The sequence below is a fragment of the Trifolium pratense genome, linkage group LG3 (genome assembly GCF_020283565.1).
Source record: "Trifolium pratense cultivar HEN17-A07 linkage group LG3, ARS_RC_1.1, whole genome shotgun sequence".
Lineage (NCBI taxonomy): Eukaryota > Viridiplantae > Streptophyta > Magnoliopsida > Fabales > Fabaceae > Trifolium > Trifolium pratense.
In genome coordinates this window covers 52805424-52827343 of record NC_060061.1, presented here as the reverse complement: position 1 = coordinate 52827343, position 21920 = coordinate 52805424, and the positions used below count along the sequence as shown (strand labels likewise).

The following is a 21920-nucleotide window of genomic DNA, read 5'->3' as shown; positions in this document are numbered from 1 at the left end:
TAGATGTAGTTAATAAGTATTTAGAATTGTTGGAAATATGCAGACAAATATATTTTTTCCAAAGTGTAAATTATGAATTTTGATTAGTTTTAAAGGTAAAAATAGTTATATGGTGTAAAGTTGTTAAAAGATATAAGATTCACTTTGAACATACACCTAAAAGACATAAGATTTTAAATAGTTACATCATTCTTGTAACCAAAAGAACATTGGAAAACAAAGTTAGAACTTATCCCGCGTAAAATAAGTTTTTTGAAATTTTTATAAGTTAGAATTTGTATCGTATATGATAATTAATTTTAAATTTATATAAGTTCGAAGTTATCTCGTATAAAGTAGCTTTTTAAAAAAAAAAATTATAATTTATAACTTGTCTCACATTTAATAAATATTTCTCAATGTTTATCATTTAGAATTTATCTTGTACAGATAGTTAATTTGGAATTTATATAAGTTAGAAATTATCCCTATAAAATAAGTTTTTTGAAATTTTTATAATTTCGAACTTGTCTCATATGATAATTATTTTGAAATATTTATATGTTAGAATTTGTCCCGTATATAATAATTAATTTGAAATTTATATAAGTTAGAACTTATCCCGTATAAATTTTTTTTTTCAAAATTTTTTGTAATTTAGAACTTGTCTCACATTTTATAATTATTTTGAAATTTTTATCAATTAGAAATTGTCTCGTAAAAATGCTTATAAAGAAAAGTTTGGACATAAATGTTCATCTAGTTAGACAAAAATGAAGAAGACGAGTGCTATAAAAATGCAGATTAGAAAATAAAAAAGTGACATAAAGAAGAGAGGTGAATGATATGAAAACGAGTGAAGATATATAGAATTTTGAATAAGTGATGAGGGGAAAAATTTGAATTTGAAATTTGGTGATACATTGGGAGAAGTAACAAGATGTCACGTGTGTTGATGACTTAGTTTCATTTAAACTGAAAAAGACATAAACGGTTCGGTGGTTTTGTTACAATGAAAATTTTGGTTTGATAAAACATTTTTCCACTCACAAATGCCCCAAATGATTCATATGGCTTGGTTTCATTTGAAAAAGAGTGTACTTTTAGTTCAATCATCAAATTTTTTGACATCAATTACCCTCATTTGAGACACGTGATAGCACCTTAAGCAAGAGTAGTTTAGATTTATTCAGAACAATTAACTTTCTATATATCTTATATAGATTAGATTTTACCTAATCTTGATAAATTCAAACTTTCAACCAAGGCATACCTCATCCTTTCTTTATGCAATATTCTAATATGAAATGTGACATACGTGCAAATTAACTAAAATGAAGTAAAGATGTGATTAATCATTTTTATCAATAATTTTATTTTTTTCTAATCCAATGAACTTTCTAAAGAAATCAATAAATTTGAAAATTCAACTACTTCAAATCAAAACAAACCATTTATATTCTAGTCTAGTAAACAAGAACAATCATACTATATATTGGCCATTTGGGGCCGAGCAAGTGGTTCATATGTTGCACCATGCACAAATCTCGGATAACATTATAACGAATACAAATTTTACAAAATCGACTGTTGGATTGAAAGATTCTACCATATAGATCATCCATAAAAAATTTAGAAAAATTGAAAATGATTTGATATGTTATTGAGACCCATCAAAATTAACGATATTTAATAAAACTCATAAATCGTTAATTTTGATAGATCTCAATAACATATCAAATCATTTTCAATTTTTCTAAATTTTTTTATGGATGATCTATATGATAGAATCTTTCAATCCAACGGTCGATTTTGTAAAATTCGTATTCGTTATAATGTTATCCGAGACTTTGCATGATGCACCACATGAATCACTTCTTCATGTTAGAAAAAGCCTCCATTTGGCCATCTCTTTCAAATATTTATTGTTTAGCCCAAAGTGTTGCTTTCTTATGTTTTCATAATTAATAGGCAATTGACTTTAGTACCCTACATATCAATAAATAACCTCAATTTTTGGTATAAACTTCAACTAGCCAGAAGAAAATATTGCTATAAAAAATCATTTCATCACAAATATAATGGCAACAAAACTCATACTCATAATTTCCATCCTTAGATTTCTTAGCTTCATGACCCTTTTCACAAAATCAATTGCACAATCTGCAAACTATGTAGGTGATGATTGTAAAAACTCAACAGAACAATCTCTTACAGCTACATACAAATCAAACCTTAACAAAGTATTGTCATTGCTTTCCTCTGATGCTATTGTAAGCAAAGGATATAATCACACAAGCATAGGTGATAACACAGTTGATGCTGTTTATGGTCTCTATGATTGTAGGGGTGATGTTAGAGGTTCATTTTGTCAATTTTGTGTTTCTACTGCTGCCTCAGATATTCCTCAATACTGTCCTAATAGAGCCTCAGTTACTATATGGTACAACTTTTGCATTCTCAGGTACATATGGATTTGAGCATTTTCCTCCCCTAGAAATTTGACAATTCCATTATATATGAGGAGGGAGATCAAGTTTATATAAATCTGAAATTTTGAGCTATCTTTTATTTTTATTTTTTTTAAGTAGTTTAGTGATTAAAATTTCACATTAAAATAAACAATTTGAGTGTCTGAAGTTCGAATTCCGATTTATATATATATATAATGTGATGTCTCTAACAATTGAACTAAAGCTCACGAAGACTGTAGCTATGTTATCTACTAATTGGTCGATATTTATTCATAATTTTTTTTTGACTAAGATATTTATTCATAATATTGAAAAATATATTATATATTAATTATAAATTATATAATGAAGTATTAAATAGTTTCTTAATTTTACGAAAATTTGTGAAATAGCTTGAAAGTGAAATTCAACATTCATAATAAGTTATTAAGATAACTAATTAATCACGTTCGAAGTTATACTCACTTATGAAGTAACCCAGTTCAGTATAACTTAGTAGTATTAGAAAAAGTTGAATTAATTATCGACAGATTTGAAAATCTTAAATTTGTCTCTAATTTTGTCGCAAGTTCTAGTGATGCCAAAATTGAAGATCGATCAATTTTATTTTCCTAATGTTTGTTGATTATTCTTTTTTTTTTCAATTATTGCTCTCATAACTTAAAATTTCTGGATCAATCACTATTCAGATATTCCAATCATAATTTCTTTGGAAAGCTAACAACAGATCCATCATGGTACAACATATCTGGGTCAGAAAACATCAATAATCCACAAGAACTTGAGAAAGCTGAGGATAATATGCAAAGTTTGATCAAAGAAGCTACTTTGGATACCAAAAATTTATTTGCAATGGGTGAGTTCAATTTGAGTACTAATAAAAAAAGATATGGAATGGTGCAGTGTAGTAGGGACCTTAATGACAAGCAATGTAATCAATGTTTGGGGGCTATGTTAGACAAAGTTCCTAAATGTTGTGGGACAAAGATTGGTTGGCAAGTTCTTGCTCCAAGTTGTTTGATAAAATATGATGATTTTAAGTTCTATGAACTTATTTATCAAACATCAACTCCTTTGGCAGGTAAATTATTTATATATTTTTATCGTACAATTTTTTAAATGATGTGTTTGGGATTCAAAACTCCAATTCTTATATATATAATGCAGTGTTCTTACCAACTGAACTAAGTCCACAATGACACCATACTCTTAATTATTTCTTATTTTATTTTAAAATTTTGTTTCTCTACTATAAATAGTTAGAAATAAATTTGACAAAACAATAGTTTATATAAGTGTATATATTAGTTGTTTCTTCCTCCATTTACAAAATAAAATAAACATAACTATTGTTTCTTCCATCTACACCCTTTAATGTCAAGTGTGTCAATATATAATGCAAATTTGACAATTCTTTCAATTTATTTTTTTTGTATGAAAGACAAAGTCTTTCAATCTTGAAGGTGTTGAAACACTTCATTAAAAATGATTATAGTTCTATCTTAAATAAAATGCTTGTTAAATATGCTCGGATCTCATCCCCAAAAGCTAGTTTAAAGGGTGAGGTTGTCCTCACATATTTATACACTTAACCGCTCGGGAACATAAACAATGTGAGACTTCAAACAAACTCCAACAACACAACAACATATTCAACAATGCTTAGTTTATTTTTCTACTATGATGAATGAATTACTGAAATTTTTATTGACTAGCAATGTGTAGTTATCAAGATGAGAAAAGTAAATATTATAATGTTAAATATTATTATCTAGAAAAGTTCGTTTGTTTTCTTTGATAATAGTTTATTTGAAAGAGAATTTTTTTTAAAGAAGTTTATATGTTAAACAACAATTTACTCTCTTTAATATCAACATTACTTATGTTGGTCGGAGTGGAAAGTGAATTAAGATTTATTAGTTGCGATATTGAATTCGAGTGTTCTTATTTTGACACAAGATATTGAATTCGAGTGTTGTAAAAAAAAAAAAGCGATTGAGAGAAAAACTAAATATACTAAAGTAACAAGTTATGTTTCTTAGTGAAAATTAATGATCCACAAAATTCATAGATATTTTACACTTACAACATCTTTATAAAATAATCATTAAAAAATAAACTTTATAAAATACAATACTTGTACATCGTTGAAAAAAACTAATGTTCTCTGACAAAAGAAAAGAAAAGGAACAAAAAATATAGTGTTCTTCTAGTCTAGTCTTGAAAGGAGACAAGATATCACTTTCTAACCTTGACCAAAACATATAAGCTTTTGGGTTTTGACTCTTTCCTGCCGGCGAAAGCAAATTAAATTAGGCAAATGATTAATTGTTTTGGGCTTTAATTCATGTTCTTTATCATGTGTATAATTAATGAGTAATGACCTTTATTAATTTTAAGATGTTTTCTCTTCTGATTTCGTGATTCTTTTATACTCCTCAATATTTTAATTTTGTCCTCGCAGAAACCAAATTTTTCTAGTGCAAATTTAAAGTAAATTTCGGTTTCTAGAAACCGAAAATATAATTCGAGGCAAAAAAATTCAGTTTCTAAAAACCGAATTTTTTTGCAAGGGGAAAATTGGAAATTCAGGGATATAAAAGAAACACGTGGGGTCGGAAGAGAAAACATCTTAAAATAATAACTAAGTCATTAGAGTCAAGTGATTAATGAACTTCGCCGAAAAACAAATCATTTGTGAGAACCTAAATTCAAAAAAAAACAATTTCTTAACCAAACTTTATTTACCTAACTTATAGTATTTTCTTCAAAACCACTGTCCTTGGTCAAAGACTATATATGGTGTGAAACTTTATGCTGTCTTTGAAGACTATATGCACTAACATGACTTTTTTAAAATGATAGTGATCATTGCTCTTTTCTTTCTTTTCAGTTTGTTAAACAGACAGAATATTAAAAAATATGTTTGTTGAAATTTTACACAATAAAAAGATATTTTCCGACGAGAATGAAAGAAGAAGAGAAGAGCAATTTACCGGTGTGTATATATATAAAAGAAGTTTAAAAAAAAGGGTAAAAATATAAGATATTTAAGTTTGGCAAATTAAAATGGTTTTTCGATCCAAAACAGATCAACTTATATGAGATAATAAATTTTATTAGATCATATCAAAGAGTCCAATTTTAATTGAAATGTTCTCCAGAGTTGACATTATCTCCATTTTTTTACTAAAATAAACGATATTCATTCATTCAAATACAATATCTATCTAAGAAGTGGTAAGAAATGTGACATGTTCATCTTTTTATTTGCACTTGTAGCTGGCCAAGGAGGTTCAAAAATATCAAATACCTTGATCATCATCATAGTCATTGTGTTGGTGGTGGCAGTTGCTCTCATGAGTTGTTGTATCTACTTCATATGGAGGCTTAATCATTCAAATAAAGGCAAGTAACACAATATATATAGTACTTATGATTAAAAATTCTCTAAACTCATTTCTCACAAGAAAAATGTAATACTAATTAACAATTCCTTTGAATATTATCGGTGTATACGTGTATGTGTCAGTGTTGTGACGTATAGTAATAAGGCAAAATTTAGACTAACAAAAGTTTTATTAATATAGATGGATTAGAATCAGAGACAATTCCTATATCTCTTCATGACCGTAAAGGAAACGATTCAATAAATTCCAACCTTCCAATAATCCCTTTAACTTGGATTAAACAAAGTACTAATAACTTTTCCGAGTTATGTAAACTAGGAGAAGGTGGATTTGGCCCTGTTTATAAGGTACATTTCTCTTTTTGAATATACAAATATTAATATATTAATTATTATGTTAGTATTTTTTCGTTCAATAGGAGTTACAATTTTTTTTTTATGTTATTTTGTTTCTTTTCAACATTTATTTTAGGGTAATTTAGTAGATGGAACAGAAGTTGCAATCAAAAGGCTATCTATAACATCTGGTCAAGGTTCACAAGAGTTCAAAAATGAAGTGATCTTTATAGCTAAATTGCAACATAGAAACCTTGTGAGACTTTTGGGTTGCTGCATTGAGGATAATGAGAAGTTGCTTTTATATGAATACATGCCAAACTCTAGCCTTGACTTTCATCTATTTGGTACTAGTATGTGTTTGACTATATACTTAATGCCTTTATACCATTTCCATTTTTTTTTCTTCTCATGTTTCAATATATTCATATAAATTTTGTAGAGATTGCTCAAAAATAAAAGTTAGAGATATGCATTCACACAGTCAGCATATTAGTAACTATTCATATAAATTTTGTAGTTATATTGCTATGCTCAATATATTTTGGTGACAAATAACATTTTCTTTGTCACTTGAATTAATGCTAGATGATGAAAAAAGAAAACTTCTAGATTGGAAGTTAAGATTGAACATTATTAATGGAATTGCAAAAGGACTCTTGTACCTTCATGAAGACTCTAGACTTAGAGTAATCCATAGAGACTTAAAAGCTAGTAATGTTCTACTAGATCAAGAGATGAATCCAAAAATATCTGATTTTGGATTGGCAAGGGCATTTGAAAAAGACCAAGCTCAAGAAAATACAAGAAGAGTTGTGGGCACATAGTACGTGTTAATTGTTCATTTGATGACAATTCTTTCTATTCAAATGATTTAATCATTTAATTGCAAAAATTTGCTAAATTGACTGACATTCGATTTTACACAGTGGATACATGTCTCCAGAGTATGCTATGGAGGGGTTATATTCAGTGAAATCTGATGTTTTCAGCTTTGGAGTTCTTTTATTAGAGATAATTTGTGGACAAAGAAATAGTGGATTCTATCTCGGAGAACACGGTCAAAGTCTTCTTATATATGTGAGTTTTCACAACTTTTGAAATTATTAGGATTAATTTATTTTTTTTATCTCTCTAAATTAAATAAATTTTTTGATTTTTACCCAAAAAAACCTATCATGTTTTGTCACTAAAATATAAATTGTGTGATTTTAGTCACAAGCTAAGTAAGAACTAAAGTAGGGTTTCTAAATATGCACTATATGCATGCAGAGTTGGAATCTTTGGCATGAAGGAAAAAGTTTGGAACTTGTAGATCCAATATTGAAAGAGACATACATAGCCAATGAAGTTGTAAGGTGCATACACATTGGTTTGTTGTGTGTACAAGAAGATGCAATTGATAGACCAACCATGTCCAATGTTGTTGTCATGTTTGCAAGTGATACAATGGCACTTCCCAATCCTAATCATCCTGCATTTTCAGTTGGAAGAAACGTTAAGGAACATGGATCAACTTCAAAAACTTCCAATGATCCTTCTGTTAATGAAATTACAATATCAAATGTTTTCCCTAGGTAGGGACATAAAATGGTAAAATATTCTGTGAAGTTACTTTGGTCCGAGTATTTAAATCGTTGGATAACACATGACAACTCAATGACTTTGACAATATGAGAATTCAAAATCTCAACTGTTCGATTTTTTTATCAACAATTGAGATCACTGACTACAAATTGTAGAACCAATTATCACAACAAATTGGGCAGCCTCCTATGAGAAGCATGTAATAGTTTAGAGTTGCAATCCTAACATTGTAGATATTTATTCTATTCATGTTGTAAATCACATAATCTTGCTTTTAAATTGTATTAAGTTACACATTTTTTGGGATTTCTTCTTTCACAATTCACACCGTATATGTGTTTGGTTATGCGGTGGACAGAATTGATTTTGACAGAATTGAGTTTGAAAGAATTGATTTTGATAGAATTGAGTTCGACAAAATTGATTTATGTTTGGATATATTCATACAAAAGTGAGTTGAACAAAGAATTTGAGTGTAAAAATCAATTATAGAATCAGAAACTACGATTTTTAGCTTCAAGTAGAATCAATTCTAGAGGCAGAATCAATTCTATTTTTGAGAAACCAAACAAGCCAAAATCAATTCTATACGTCTAGAATCAATTCTAGTTGCTCCAGAATTAAAACCAAAGATACATTAGAGGTGAAAAAACGCCAAACCAAACATAACATTAACGTTTTGGTTTACACATAGTATCTATGAGGAATATGGTGCAACCTAGTATATGATGAATCACGTGACTTCAACATTTATTGCCATTTCAAAAAAATAAATAAAATTATAAGTTCAAATTCACATATTGGTTTTAAAACTCTAACTAATAGATTTGAACTTTAAGGTACCGTAAAAATCTAAGTAATAGAGAGAATAGAATATGATAGAACAACACATTATAAAATTTAAGGTATTGACAAATTCTATCTTGTATGACATTTGCTGGACAAATAAGTTATTTTGGTAGTAAACAACCACTTTCGTCCCTGAAAGTGGCACTCACTGTCATATAAGTCCCTGAATTAACGAAAACTGCAGAAACCTCCTTGAATGTTAATTCCGTCAGTCAATTTAGTCCAAAACGTTAAATATCTGTTAAATGCAATGATGTGGCATTATGACTAGGATATTTATATAATTTGCTGGATGTTTTAATGTCTACCTAGCTTTTAATTTAATTAATATTAATTTTGAAAACAAAAACAAAATAAAGCATAATATATTAAAGAAAATTCATACCCAACAAAAATCAAACTCATAATTTATTTATTATTAACATTCAACAGCAAAGGAATCCAAATCTAAAAACCCAAATCTTCTTCCTCCTCTCAACCCTCCATCAAGCATCAATGCATCATGGATTACTAGATCTAGATCTAGAACAAATCACACGAACCTTACTAATCTAGAACTGAACTTGCTTGAAAAATCATGGATTATGATTATGCTTTGCTAAACGAACGGTCTGTAGGTTATTGTTATTCGATTGAGTTTTGAGTTGTATTCAATTTCATAGATTTTCTATTTGTTGCTTAAAAGGGAGATTCTTAACTGAGTCAAGTGGATTGACTTTGAAAAAAGGGTAGAAGCCATGGATATGACATAAACCCAGAAACGAAATAGAAATGGAAACTGTTGGGTTGAATCTGCGATGGTATTTTTATATTGTTTCTTGTTTCTGAATTTGAAGGCTGGTTAGAAGGTGAGAAGGGTTGAAGATTAGGTTAGAAGGTGAGATGGATATGGATAGTAATGATGAAAGGAAAGGTTGAGTTTGAAGGTGAAAAGGGTTTGAAGATGGTTTTTGTTTCTATGTTGTTTTTGACTTGTTGTTAAGATTTTTTAGGAATTTTGTGTTGGTAGATTTTTGTTTTTTGAAGGTTTGTAGATTTTAGTATTTTAGATTTGGATGAATGATTTCCCTTTCACATTTGAAGGTTTATTTTTTTTTTCTATAAAGAAAGTTTGAAGGTGAAAGAGTTGAGTTTTGAGTATGAATTTATTTTAATTTGCTATATTTAATCATATTTTTCTTTTTTAAATTAATGTTAATTAAAATAAAAGCCAAATTGACTTAAATAAATCCAACAAATCATCAAAACAGCCTAGTCAGAATGTCATGTCAGCAATGAAACTAACATTTTGGACTAAATTGACCAATGAAACTAACATTCAGGGAGTTTTCTGCAGTTTTCGTTAATTCAGGGACTTATATGACAGTGAGTGCCACTTTCAGGACTAAATTGGCTGTTCTCGTTATTTTGGTATTATACAACCTGTGTAGAGGACAAAAAATTGTTCCTTTTCTCCAATCCCAAAAATAGTTTTAAAATCAAACACATTACAACTGAAATTGTTTTATCCGTTTCTTATGTTTTAGCACATCAAATATACCGATAATAAATAACATAGCAAGTTTAAAGCCAATCATATTAACTCATTGACCACTCATATTCAAAATAACATAACTGTTGTCTATTTTGTCTTCTCTTGATGACGCAGTATCTAGTCATAATCAAAATAAAATAAAATAACAAAGTTGTACAAAATGTTTGAATCACCAAACTCATTCAATACTTTTTGGCTATAAAACTCCTGTGTTTTTCTTGATGAGCTAATGTGAATAAAATTTAAAGAAAATCAAAGATTTATCTACATTTCAATGTGCATATGTAATTCATTTGATTAAAGTAAATTAAATTAAATTATTATTAACAAGAAAATGGAGACTCCAAAATGTTTAATCTTCTTTTCTATACGCTTAAAAGTTGACAAAAATCAATAAAAACTTACTATTTGTCCTTTACAAACAAACCACCTGTTCTTATTGACTTTTCAAATATAAAAAATTATCTGTTGCATGGCCCACCCCCACCACATTTTCTGATATGAATCAAACTCTTTCAATTTGAATACTGTTAATTAAATTAAATAAATCACCACTTGTTAGGTTGCCTTAATTTACCAATATTTTTTTGATTAAGTCTTCAGTTTAGCAATATTCTTCAATTTTCTAATACTCAATGGTCAAAAACTTTACACTATAAGGAAGCCATTTTATGATTCTTTGAACATAATATAAGGTGGATGTTACGTCCATTTAAAGGTTTCTAAGGCACATCATCACATACAAACTATAATGATCAGAAACAGTAATTGTAGCAGCATAAGAATGCATCATATATGGTTATTTACCATCAAATTCATATACCTTTTCTATTTTGCTGCATCTCAGAACAATAGCAATACACAAGAACTACTTGATTATAGATATGCTTGTTTGGACCAATCTTCTGTTGCTCCTTCCACCACATACCAAACCAACCTCAACAATTTGATGTCTTCATTATCATCAGATTCTGCTACAAGTAATGGTTTTGGAAATAGAACTTCAGGTAGTGATCAAAACAATAAGGTTTACGGACTCTACTTTTGTCGTGGCGATGTTAATACAAGTCTTTGTCATTCATGTGTTCAAAACTCTAGCAGATTGCTCGAACAACACTGTCCTAATAATGCTTCAGCAGTTTTGTGGTACCCCTTTTGTCTTGTGAGGTATTCAAACAATAATTTCTTTGGTAACCTTACTATAAGACCAAGGATTCCTATGTTTGATGCAAAACAGAATTTGACTAGTGCTGGTGAATTTGATAGTGATGCTAGAATTTTGATGAATGGTTTAATACAAATGGGATCACAGACAGATTTAATGTTTGGAACACATATGTTTAACATAAATGGTACTCAAAGTAGGTATGGTTGGGTGCAATGCAGCAGAGATATTACTAATGAGGAATGCAGAACTTGTTTGAGTAACTTGCTTGAGGATGTTGAAAATTGTTGTATGCAGAAGAAAGTGTGGAGAATATTTTCTCCAAGTTGTATTATGATGTATGAAACTCAACCATTCTTTGTGAATGGTACAATTTCTGAGCCAGGTATGACTTTTTTTCTGTCTTTGACTTCATATTTGTACCATGCAGCTAGTGCCAATTGGCTAAGATCTATAAGACGTTCTTAATATTTTATGGTGAACCTAACTGAACCCACAAAACCAATATGTAAGATGAGGGATGCTTCCCACTTATAAATATATTGTACTTCAACACATAGTTACTGGGTGCATGGTTTTAATATGCAGTCGGAATTGGGCCCAACACCATGTTGGCTTGTGTCTTCGAAAAAACAACCTTAAAATTTTGAAAACTAGGCAAGAGCTCCTGCCTAGAACACGAGACAATGAATCCAAACTCAGAGACATCTTAACAACACTAAGCAAAACTTGTGAATTCACATTAAGGAAAGTCTTGTATTAAAGTATAATAGGTAGGGAACCTAACTATATTAACCAACATGACCTGCATGGTAACTAGGATTTAAAATAAAGTTTATCTGTCGGACTATTATCAAAAGTACTTGTTTCAATATGTTAAAGTTTTGGTTACAAATGTTTCAAGGGATTTTTGCCACTTGAGATAAGACCGTGGTGTAATTGTTTTAGCGGCACAGCTTGTTGCCCGCTTACCTTTCATTCATATGTAATTATCCTATATTTATTAATGGAAAATTACTACATAACTCCATAACAAATTATCTACCTAAAGCCTAAAACAACAAGTGTTTCCACTTCATTCAACATTTTCTTGACTTGTTATTGCAGCCAAAGAAAAGGATGACTCAAGGTCATGGATTATCATAGTCATTGTTGTAATTGGAATAGCAGTCGCAGCCCTATTGGCTTTCAGCGCATACTATTTCCGGTGCTTGAAACGTAAAAAAGGTAAGATCAAAATCTCAACAGTTCTTAAACTTCAGGATATCAATTATTCCTGTATCAGAAATGATATTTTGACGACCGTATAAAGATACAGTTTTGTGTTTTTTATCTATCTTTTCTCTCACTTTCAGCTACGTCGACAATTGTGTTGAATGTATTTTTATATGGTGTCAGATTTGTGCTGTTCAAATATTGTTCTTTCTGTATATATCTAATACTTCCACCTTTTCAGAGAGAAATTCTATGCAAATCCTTAGTCCAATGTTTTCTCAAGATCAGACTGACATTGAGGAGACTGGAAATACTGACCTACCTATGATGCCTCTGAGTACCATTCTAAAGAGTACTAATAATTTTTCTGATGAATATAAATTGGGGAAAGGTGGATTTGGAACTGTGTACAAGGTAATATATTAGAATAGCATACATATATATTTATTTGTTTGATTTATTCTCTTAACAACTTTCTTATAAATAAAATTGAAAAATGTATTAGGGTGTTTTAGCAGATGGAAGGGAAATTGCTGTGAAAAGGCTTTCAAAAACTTCCGTTCAAGGTGTGGAGGAATTAAAAAATGAATTAATATTGATTGCCAAATTGCAACATCGAAACCTCGTGAGACTATTGGCTTGCTGCATTGAGCAAAATGAAAAGCTTCTTATCTATGAATACTTGCCTAATTCAAGCCTTGATTTCCACCTATTTGGTATGAATCCCCAACGATTAACCTGCTTTATATTACTTTATCTTCCCTTTTGAACATCTTTAATACATACTCCATCTGGAATGAACCAAAATTTGGACCAAATACATTTGACTATTTAGATCATTATTGCTTATTATTATTCCTAAATGAGTACACATTTAAAATATTTCATAGAGTTGCGCGCGCGTGGGTGTGTATGACCACTGTTGAAGATTTAAGACGGGTTTTCAAAAAATTTAATCGTCTTAGTGGAATAATTCCAATGAGCAGCAGATCTTGATTAAATCATTAATCACAACTCAAACATCAAATTAAGAAACATAAGGATCTAGGAATACCTCTTTTGAAGCGTGCTTTAACTTTGATCACCCGAAAAACAGTACCTCTACATAGTCCATGTGAGCACAAAACAGAACACAGTCCAAGCCATCCAGAGAGGGGCAGCTGCCATACATAGGGATTACTTGGGGAGCGTGCTCCTATATATATATATATATATATATATATATCACACACACAAATAAAATGCTAACTAGGACATGAGTTACATTTTCTTCAAACAGATTATAAGCTCCACAACGTTTAATTTTCGAATTTATGAATACTGCTTTAATTTCAGTCATATTTCTTAGAGTTGCATTGCTTTATATTTTTCCATCAGATATCGTGAAGGGTGCAAAACTAGATTGGAAACAGCGATTAAATATTATTAATGGGATTGCTAAAGGGATTCTATATCTTCACGAGGACTCTAGGCTTAGAGTTATTCACAGAGATTTGAAAGCTAGCAATATACTGTTAGATCATGAAATGAATCCAAAAATATCAGACTTTGGACTGGCAAGAGCATTTGGAGGAGACCAGGATGAAGCAAATACAATTAGAGTTGTCGGAACTTAGTAAGTATAAACTGGTTAGCTTTCTTTGAACAGTACAAAAATGCATACTTCCTCAAATGCATTACATGAATATGCCTGACCCACATAGCATCAAATTTTAATACCCTACTTCATTTGAATTCATAAGTAATGCTAGTTTTATCGAACAAAATCATTGTCCACTTTTTCTCTCTTATCTGTCACCACAACTAAAATAGCACAGCTGAACAACATTTTATTTTCTCTCTTCAAAGTATTTTTAGGAAAGGTGTTACAGTTTTATTGGAAGGAAATAAAAAAAGTGGCATGTAATTTCACTGATATATTGGAAGGAATTTCACTGATATATTGATTTTGAGCAGTGGATACATGGCTCCAGAATATGCTATGGAAGGATTATTTTCGGTGAAGTCAGATGTTTTCAGCTTTGGTGTTCTTTTGCTAGAGATCATAAGTGGAAGAAAAAACAGCAAATTCTATCTTTCAGAGCCTGGACAAAGCCTTCCCATATATGTATGTTCATAACTTATGCTTGTATTCACTTTTTCCTAAAGAAAAACAATATGCTTATAACTAAACTAAAATGCATGTATACATAGGTATGGAACCTTTGGTGCAAAAGAAAAGGTTTGGACTTGATGGATCCATTGATAGAAAAGTCATGTGTACCTAGTGAATATCTGAAGTGTATACATATTGGACTATTGTGTGTACAAGAAGATGCAGCAGATAGACCTACAATGTCAAGTGTTGTTCACATGCTTGCAAGTGACTCGGCGACTCTTACCAGCCCTACACGCCCTGCATTTTCTGTTGGAAGAGGTGACGTCCAACGAGCTGTTGTTGACCAAGAGTCTTCATCAAACACTTCTATCTCTGCAAATGAAGTAACCTTGTCTGAATTGAGGCCAAGATGAACAATGAAACTGGACATGTTTTTCATCTTATAGCTTTTGTAGGATTCAGAAAACTTGTAGGTAATTGTAAGTTACTCAAAAGAAAGAACATCATGTTTAGGAAGGTTGGATACAGTTTGGTGTGTAAAAATGATCGAGTCTTAGACAATATATATCTTAGGTATTTGTTATGGCTTATGCCATTTTGTACAGCACATTCTTGTATTTTTCAGACAAAACTTTTTTCATTCATGGGAAAAGCTTTGGGTTGTTGTCAATTGACCTCTGAATTCATCTACTTTCGTTTACATTATTTATTAATAAGTTGAGTAATTTACAACACAAACATGGGTGCATCACAAAGCAAAAAATCAAAATAAAGGGAAACTACAAATATTGCATTGGTCTGCATAAACACCATTTATTTAATCATGAAATTGTTATGCTTAGAAAATACAACAAAGTATGAAGATTTAAGTAAAAATAAGGAAAAGACAACATGCAGAGACAGCATATCTCCCATTTAGCCTACCACAAAATGCGACATATCCCATAGCTAATAGTTATTTGTTTTTTCTATCAGGGTGTAAAAGCAAGAGAGTTAAGGGACAACAGAAAAAAAAATCATTTCAACGAGAAATGGTCAAAACATGTTCTTTTATTTTACTTTAATCAGGATAATTATCATAATAAAACTTACATGGAATCAGATGTCAGGTTTAAGTACCAAGACAAAATAAAAAGCATAAAGATCTATATGTTCCATTGTGTTGGGGTAATTACTAAGATTTGGGTGCTGTGTTTGTTACCAGCCTCTGAGTTGCTCTACTAAAGGTTTCCTCTTTCACAGCAGTACAGCAACAAGTCTCATCTCGCCCAACTAATAGAATGACAAGTCTCATCTCGCCCAACTAATAGAATGCTCAAGTAGCAAAAGGTATGCAACCCTTCTAAAATTCCAAATGACATAAATTACCTTATATCAAACAGAACTATGCTCATTACTTATATGGCGCTGAAATCACAATAATTGTTGAGCCAATCAGAACTCTCATATTCTCTTAAATGCTCAAAGAAATTTCTTAGGAGCACATAAATTTCATCATTTTTATTATGATCGTGGTCTGCTTTAAAGGCGTGAACTTTGCCTCTGATTTCAATCCAACTGCTACCTGGAATCCTCATCATCCCTTTTTCCTTCATCTCGGTTCTTAATTTGGACACATCTGACCACCTACCTGCAGCAGAATGAGCATTTGACAACATCACATATGATGATACATCGCCAGGATCCAAAGCCAAAATGTTTCTTGCCGCAAGCTCCCCTAACTCCATGTTATGGTGGATTTGACATCCCCCAAGTATTGCCTTCCAAAATCCGACTCCTGGGTTGAACGGCATACGGTAAAGGAAGTTCTCGGCTTCTGCAAAACGGCCGGAGCGTGCGAGCAAGTCAACCACACAAGCATAATGCTCAGCCTTTAACAAATTGGGACTCTCAATCCTAGCTTTATTGAAATATGAGTAACCTTCGTCAACAAGACCGGCATGATTACAAGCCAAGAGTAGTCCTAATAGGGATACCCTATTTGGTTTGATGCCTGCAGAGCACATTCTTTCAAACAAGCTTATTGCCTCAACACCTCTTCCATTATGCGCATAACCACATATCACAGCATTCCACGACACTACATTCCTTTTACAAAGCCTGTCAAATATTAAGAGGCTATCTTCCATGCTTCCACATTTTGCATAAAAGCTAATAAGCGAATTATCAACAAAATCATTAAGCTTACCCAAAAACTTGATTGCACATGCATGAAAACTTCTACCAATTCCTAGTGAAGCTATATTAGAAGCTGCACAAATCACACAAGGAAATGTAGATTCATTCGGAATAAACCCTTCCCTAAGCATGTCAATAAAAAATTTCACAGCATCTTCATTATGACCTGTTTTACTACACCCCCCAACCATCGCATTCCACGAGACGACATTTCTCTCAGGCATCTCGTTAAAAACCCGCAAAGCATCTCCAAATTTCCCACTCTTCAAATAACCACCAATCAACGTTGTATAAGACACCACATTAGGATATTGAGTATCTTCAAAAGCCTTTTGTGCTTCTTCTATAGTACTCAACTTTACATACAAATCAACAAGTGCACTACCAACAAATACATTACTATCAAGACCAGTTTTAATTACACAACCATGAAGCTGCTTACCGAATTCAACATTCCCAAGCACAGTCGAAGAGTGAAGCACAGTTCCGAACGTAAACTCATTAGGTCTAATCCTCGACACAAACATTCTCAAGAAAAGATAAATAGCTTCTTCATGGCAATTCCTCCTGGAAAAACCGCAAATTATTTCGGTAGCTGATGAAACAGTTAAGTCAGACATTTCATCAAACATGTTGCAGGCAATATTGAAAGTGGTCGAGTCGGAATCATTTGGTCGAAAATCTGTTTTTGAAACAGTGTTTTTATGATGGGCATGATGAGTTTTAGTTTGATAGGTACAAGAATGAAAATGGGGTGTGATCCATGAAGGTATAGAGAATCTAGAAACTATGTTTTTTATGTGAGTTTTTGCATGATGTTGGATTAATGCTTTCATATCACTGTTAGAGGAGCCACCAGGGAGAACGGAATGCTTGCTAGGTGGCCGTCGGAGGTGGCTGCCGGAATTTGAAGTGATCTTCGCATTTGCAGTCAAACGACAAACTAGTCACTTATTTCCGGTTATAATAAGAAAAAAAAGATTAATCCCAATATTGTTTTGACAATAAAAGTTAAATAAATAGATTTAAGTATGATTTTTTTTCCTCTTATTTAAAGCTTATCTAAATAACTTATTCACTTTTTATATATTATTATAAGTTTGCCAAAGTAATTTATGATTTATAAAATTACAATTTTAACTAGTGTGAACTTATAAAATAGCATAAAACTTAATTTATATTGCATAAGCCGTTTGCATAAGCTCAAAAAAAGCTAGGCCAAACAGACCCTTCGATTGCTGGACATCGGTTCGGTTCGGTTTCAGACTCAAATCCCAGAACCAGTTAGACCGATGGGTGACATATGCATAACCATATCGAACCAATTAAATACTCGGTTTGGTCTGTTTATGGTTTCTCGGGTTGACTCGGTTTCGGCTCGGTTTAATGGTTTAAACTATTTTTGAAAATTTTTGTTTTTCTCAAATTTTTAATTAAAATTGCCCCAATACAAGGTTACTTGTGTCATTTTTTTTTCAAACTTTTTTTCTCCCCAATTTCTACGTCTTTAAAGTTAGCTATTTTGGTCCACAAATCCTAGCTCAATTGATAAAAATGCCGAAATTACTAATGTCGAACGTCGAGACCGAGATTCGAACCCCAATCACTCCACCTTGTATGTGTGAGTTTTCGATGAGTTTGCAATTTCTTTTATCAACCAAAGAAATAAAATAAGGAAAATGCTAAACAGTGTCTCCCGGGCACTGGTTAAGCATGTTAAAATAGAAATTCTGTCTCGAAATGCATGCATTCAATGCCTCAAAAGTACAAAAAGTTATATTTTCAATATAAATTTTATTTTTTATTTCCTTTTTATATATGCTTAACAGTGCCCCGGGCACCGTTTAGCGTGACCCATAAAATAAAATTAGCAATTTTGTACAAACTTTTCTTCTTCTTCTTCTTCTTAAAACCCCCAAATTGACCTAACCTAACCTAACCTAACTCCTGAATGTAAAGACAGAGAGTCTCTCTGAAACAATTTGTTGCTTACAGAAAACAACAACAAAAACAACAATGGCGTCGTTGTCCAGTCTACCAAATAGAAGAAAAAGAAAAACATCAATTGCTGTTGCTGCTGATTTATATTTACCTGTCGAGTGTTGGGAATATATCATCACTTTCCTCAAAGATGATAACCGATGTTTGAAATCTCTCTCCCTCATCTCCAAACAGTTCCATACTATCACCAACAATCTCCGATTCTCTCTCACAATCTGTGATCAAACCCTCCCTTTTCTTCATCTTCTCTACCGCAGATTCATCAACCTCACTTCCCTCAACTTCTCACACTTAACCAATAGTAGCGTCACTAACCTCAACAGGCTTCTCCGTCAACTCTCTTGTTTCCCATTGAAACTCACATCACTCAATCTATCAAATAAACTCAGAATTCCCGCAAATGGGTTGCGACATTTTTCTAAAAAGATTACAACTTTGACCTCTCTCACTTGTTCCAATATGGGTTTTATCTCTATCACTGACATTTTCCTGATATCCGAATGTTTCCCTTTACTTGAAGTCCTTGACCTCAGTGACCCACACCACCGCGAAGAATACGAGGAGACGGAGACAGAGCATCTTTCATTCACATTTTTCAAACTCCGCAAGGTTAATCTCTCTGGTCATTATCACATTTACGACAAAGTGCTTTTCAGCTTGTTCAAAAATTGTTGGCTTCTTGAACAAGTCATCATGTTGAGCTGTTACGATACAACATTTGATGGCGTTGCTTCTGCTCTCCGTGAGACACCAACATTGACATCTTTATCATTTTCCAATACTTTCGGACAGGCGAACGAGGAAAGGGAAGAATCTTACATTACTTCACAATTCATTGCATCCTTAGTGAGTTTGAAGTATTTGACTTGTCTTGATTTGTTATCTTCGAATATTTCCGATGAATTGCTCTCCTCTATTGCAATCGAAGGTCTTCCTTTGACGAGGCTTTGCCTCCAAAATTGCAAAGGATATAGTTATTCTGGAATCTTTGATTTGTTATCCAAGTGTCGATATATTCAACATTTGGATCTTCAAAGGGCTCTTTTTCTGACTGATAAACATGTTGTGGAGCTGTCTTTGTTTCTGGGTGATTTGGTATCTATAAACTTGACTCATTGTTTGATGCTCACAGTATCTGCATTCTTTGCACTCATTAAGAGTTGTCCTTCACTCAGTGATATCAAAATGGAAAACACAAGTATTGGGAAAAAGAGTCTAGAGGGTTCTAAATCTTGGTTGAATTTTACTGTACACCCTCAATTAAAGTATCTCTGTTTGGCTTGGAATCCATGGTTAACGGATGAAAACATCAAACTGTTTGCTTCCATTTTCCCCAATTTACAGTTGCTCGATTTGTCCGGATGTTATGATAGATTTGAGGAAGGTATTGTCCAAGTTCTAAGGTTGTGTTGTAACATTAGAAATTTGAACTTATCATATACAAATGTTGATGACGAAACACTTTATGTGATCTCAAAGAGTTGTCGTGGGTTTTTGCAACTATCACTGAAAGGTTGTACTGATGTCACAAAGAAGGGAATGGAGCATGTGGTAGAAAACTGCAGGCAACTCAAATTGATCAAGTAAGATGGTTGTCATAAAGTGCTTACTAATGTCGTTGCCTCGATCGTATTTTCAAGTTCATCATTGAGAAAGAAAACAAGTTGTTTTTTGTTCAGTCACATATAGAAGAAGTACTTCTTGTGTCATGGATGCCTTGTTTGCTAGCATTCTTAAAGTGTTATGCTGAACTTTGAGCTCTAAAATGTAAGATGTTTTTGTTTTCAGAGTTACTTATGTTATTTTGGACAAAAAATTACAATCATATTAACCCATATGCTTTTTGTTCCTGCTTTTTTCACTTCCTTAATGCAACTCTAGAATGTTGTAAGGAAACAAATGAAACTAATTGCTTCATATATAAACATAGTTTTTTAAGGTTTGTCGTCCTATGTATTGTTGTCTTGATTAAAGAATAATCAGTTATAAATGTTGGCAAAGAGATAATCCCCTTCTGCTAATTCAAATCATGATTGGTTCATTTGGTTATGTCTCAGCTCTTTCTAAATACCAAGGGATTGATTCAAAGTGTTTGATATATCATTTTAAGAAAAATAAATATCATACAATCTGAGGTTTCTTAAAAAAGAAGCTTGAAATGAATTTTATTATGTGAATAGTGACTAAAATTAAGGTGAATAAACCAGAATATCTGTACATTACCTGTGATGTCCATATCGACTAAAGTAATATATCGGCAGATAAAAATATTTGGCCATCTGTAATGGAAATTACATTAGTAGGAATATAAGAGGAAACATCTCTTGATTGGGTCTCAACTATTTGAGTATTAACAAGCTAATTTACCATTATTACATAATATGCCCAATTTATAAAATGATCATTAACATTAAAAACTACCAAAATTCAGAAGAGAATAAAACAAGAAAAGAACATAAAAATAGGTACTACAAATTGCATAACCACATAATTAGTTGAACGTCCACCTTCACCATAAGGCACATAGGTGTAAGGATTAGGAGGAGGTCCAAAAGTGTTAGGATTAGGTGGTCCATAAGTATAAGGAACAGGAGGTGTACAACAGTCAACACTACCACCAGCTGGAGGACACTTACTCTGCCCTTTCTCATGAAGGGTAACCAGAAATTGGTGGAGGAGAGTATTGTTGACATGGTGTATCACATTTAGGTATACTTTTGGATTGTTTTTCGAGAACACTAAGGTACTTGAGGCCTGTTGCGGTTAGTTTGCAATCACTGTAGTTGTATTTGTAGATTTTTCTGCAATTGCCATGTGATGCATAAGTTGTGAATTGTGTTCATATCAATTTTCGATGCCATTTTATGAAGCTTGAAACCAAAATGTTAGGTTTGTTAGTTATTGTGCAAGGGAAAGTTAATACTCAATAACCTTAGGCAAGAGGACCCTTGAAAATTAGATCTCAGATCACAATGCATTTAGTCACTTTCTCACATCTGTTTTGGATTCTGAGCAGTCACGAGACCACATATTCATGCAGTTAGTTAATTTACATTGTCAGATTAGTCTTTTACTTGCATCTTGTTTCTGTTGAA

The 21920-nt window shown here is 31.9% G+C and overlaps 4 protein-coding genes across 5 annotated transcripts; 3 read left to right on the top strand and 1 right to left on the bottom strand.

Moving 5' to 3' along the window:
• The first annotated feature begins 1931 nt into the window (after nucleotides 1-1931).
• LOC123914056 (cysteine-rich receptor-like protein kinase 10) lies at nucleotides 1932-8114 on the top strand. Of its 2 annotated transcripts, none has more exons than XM_045965028.1 (8): nucleotides 1932-2443; nucleotides 3143-3534; nucleotides 5736-5861; nucleotides 6044-6210; nucleotides 6335-6551; nucleotides 6787-7024; nucleotides 7128-7278; nucleotides 7471-8114. In XM_045965028.1, the coding sequence occupies exons 1-8, from the start codon at nucleotides 2061-2063 to the stop codon at nucleotides 7777-7779; spliced, it is 1983 nt and encodes a 660-aa protein (XP_045820984.1). In that variant the 5' UTR covers nucleotides 1932-2060; the 3' UTR covers nucleotides 7780-8114. The 2 variants fall into 2 exon arrangements, with proteins under 2 accessions (XP_045820984.1, XP_045820985.1); XM_045965029.1 differs by having other exon boundaries at nucleotides 2001-2443; nucleotides 6335-6545.
• A 2681-nt stretch (nucleotides 8115-10795) lies between these two features.
• On the top strand, nucleotides 10796-15336 carry LOC123914057 (cysteine-rich receptor-like protein kinase 10). The gene is made up of 7 exons (XM_045965030.1): nucleotides 10796-11718; nucleotides 12441-12560; nucleotides 12790-12962; nucleotides 13054-13264; nucleotides 13926-14163; nucleotides 14505-14655; nucleotides 14742-15336. Exons 1-7 carry the CDS (start codon nucleotides 10920-10922, stop codon nucleotides 15057-15059), a joined length of 2010 nt encoding a protein of 669 aa, XP_045820986.1. The 5' UTR covers nucleotides 10796-10919; the 3' UTR covers nucleotides 15060-15336.
• Nucleotides 15337-15678: 342 nt separating this feature from the next.
• On the bottom strand, nucleotides 15679-17818 carry LOC123914060 (pentatricopeptide repeat-containing protein At5g42450, mitochondrial). The gene has a single exon (XM_045965034.1). It carries the CDS (start codon nucleotides 17658-17660, stop codon nucleotides 16044-16046), a length of 1617 nt encoding a protein of 538 aa, XP_045820990.1. The 5' UTR covers nucleotides 17661-17818; the 3' UTR covers nucleotides 15679-16043.
• Nucleotides 17819-18738: 920 nt separating this feature from the next.
• Nucleotides 18739-20660, top strand: LOC123914059 (F-box/LRR-repeat protein 2-like). The gene has a single exon (XM_045965033.1). It carries the CDS (start codon nucleotides 18841-18843, stop codon nucleotides 20410-20412), a length of 1572 nt encoding a protein of 523 aa, XP_045820989.1. The 5' UTR covers nucleotides 18739-18840; the 3' UTR covers nucleotides 20413-20660.
• The last annotated feature ends 1260 nt before the right edge of the window (nucleotides 20661-21920 follow it).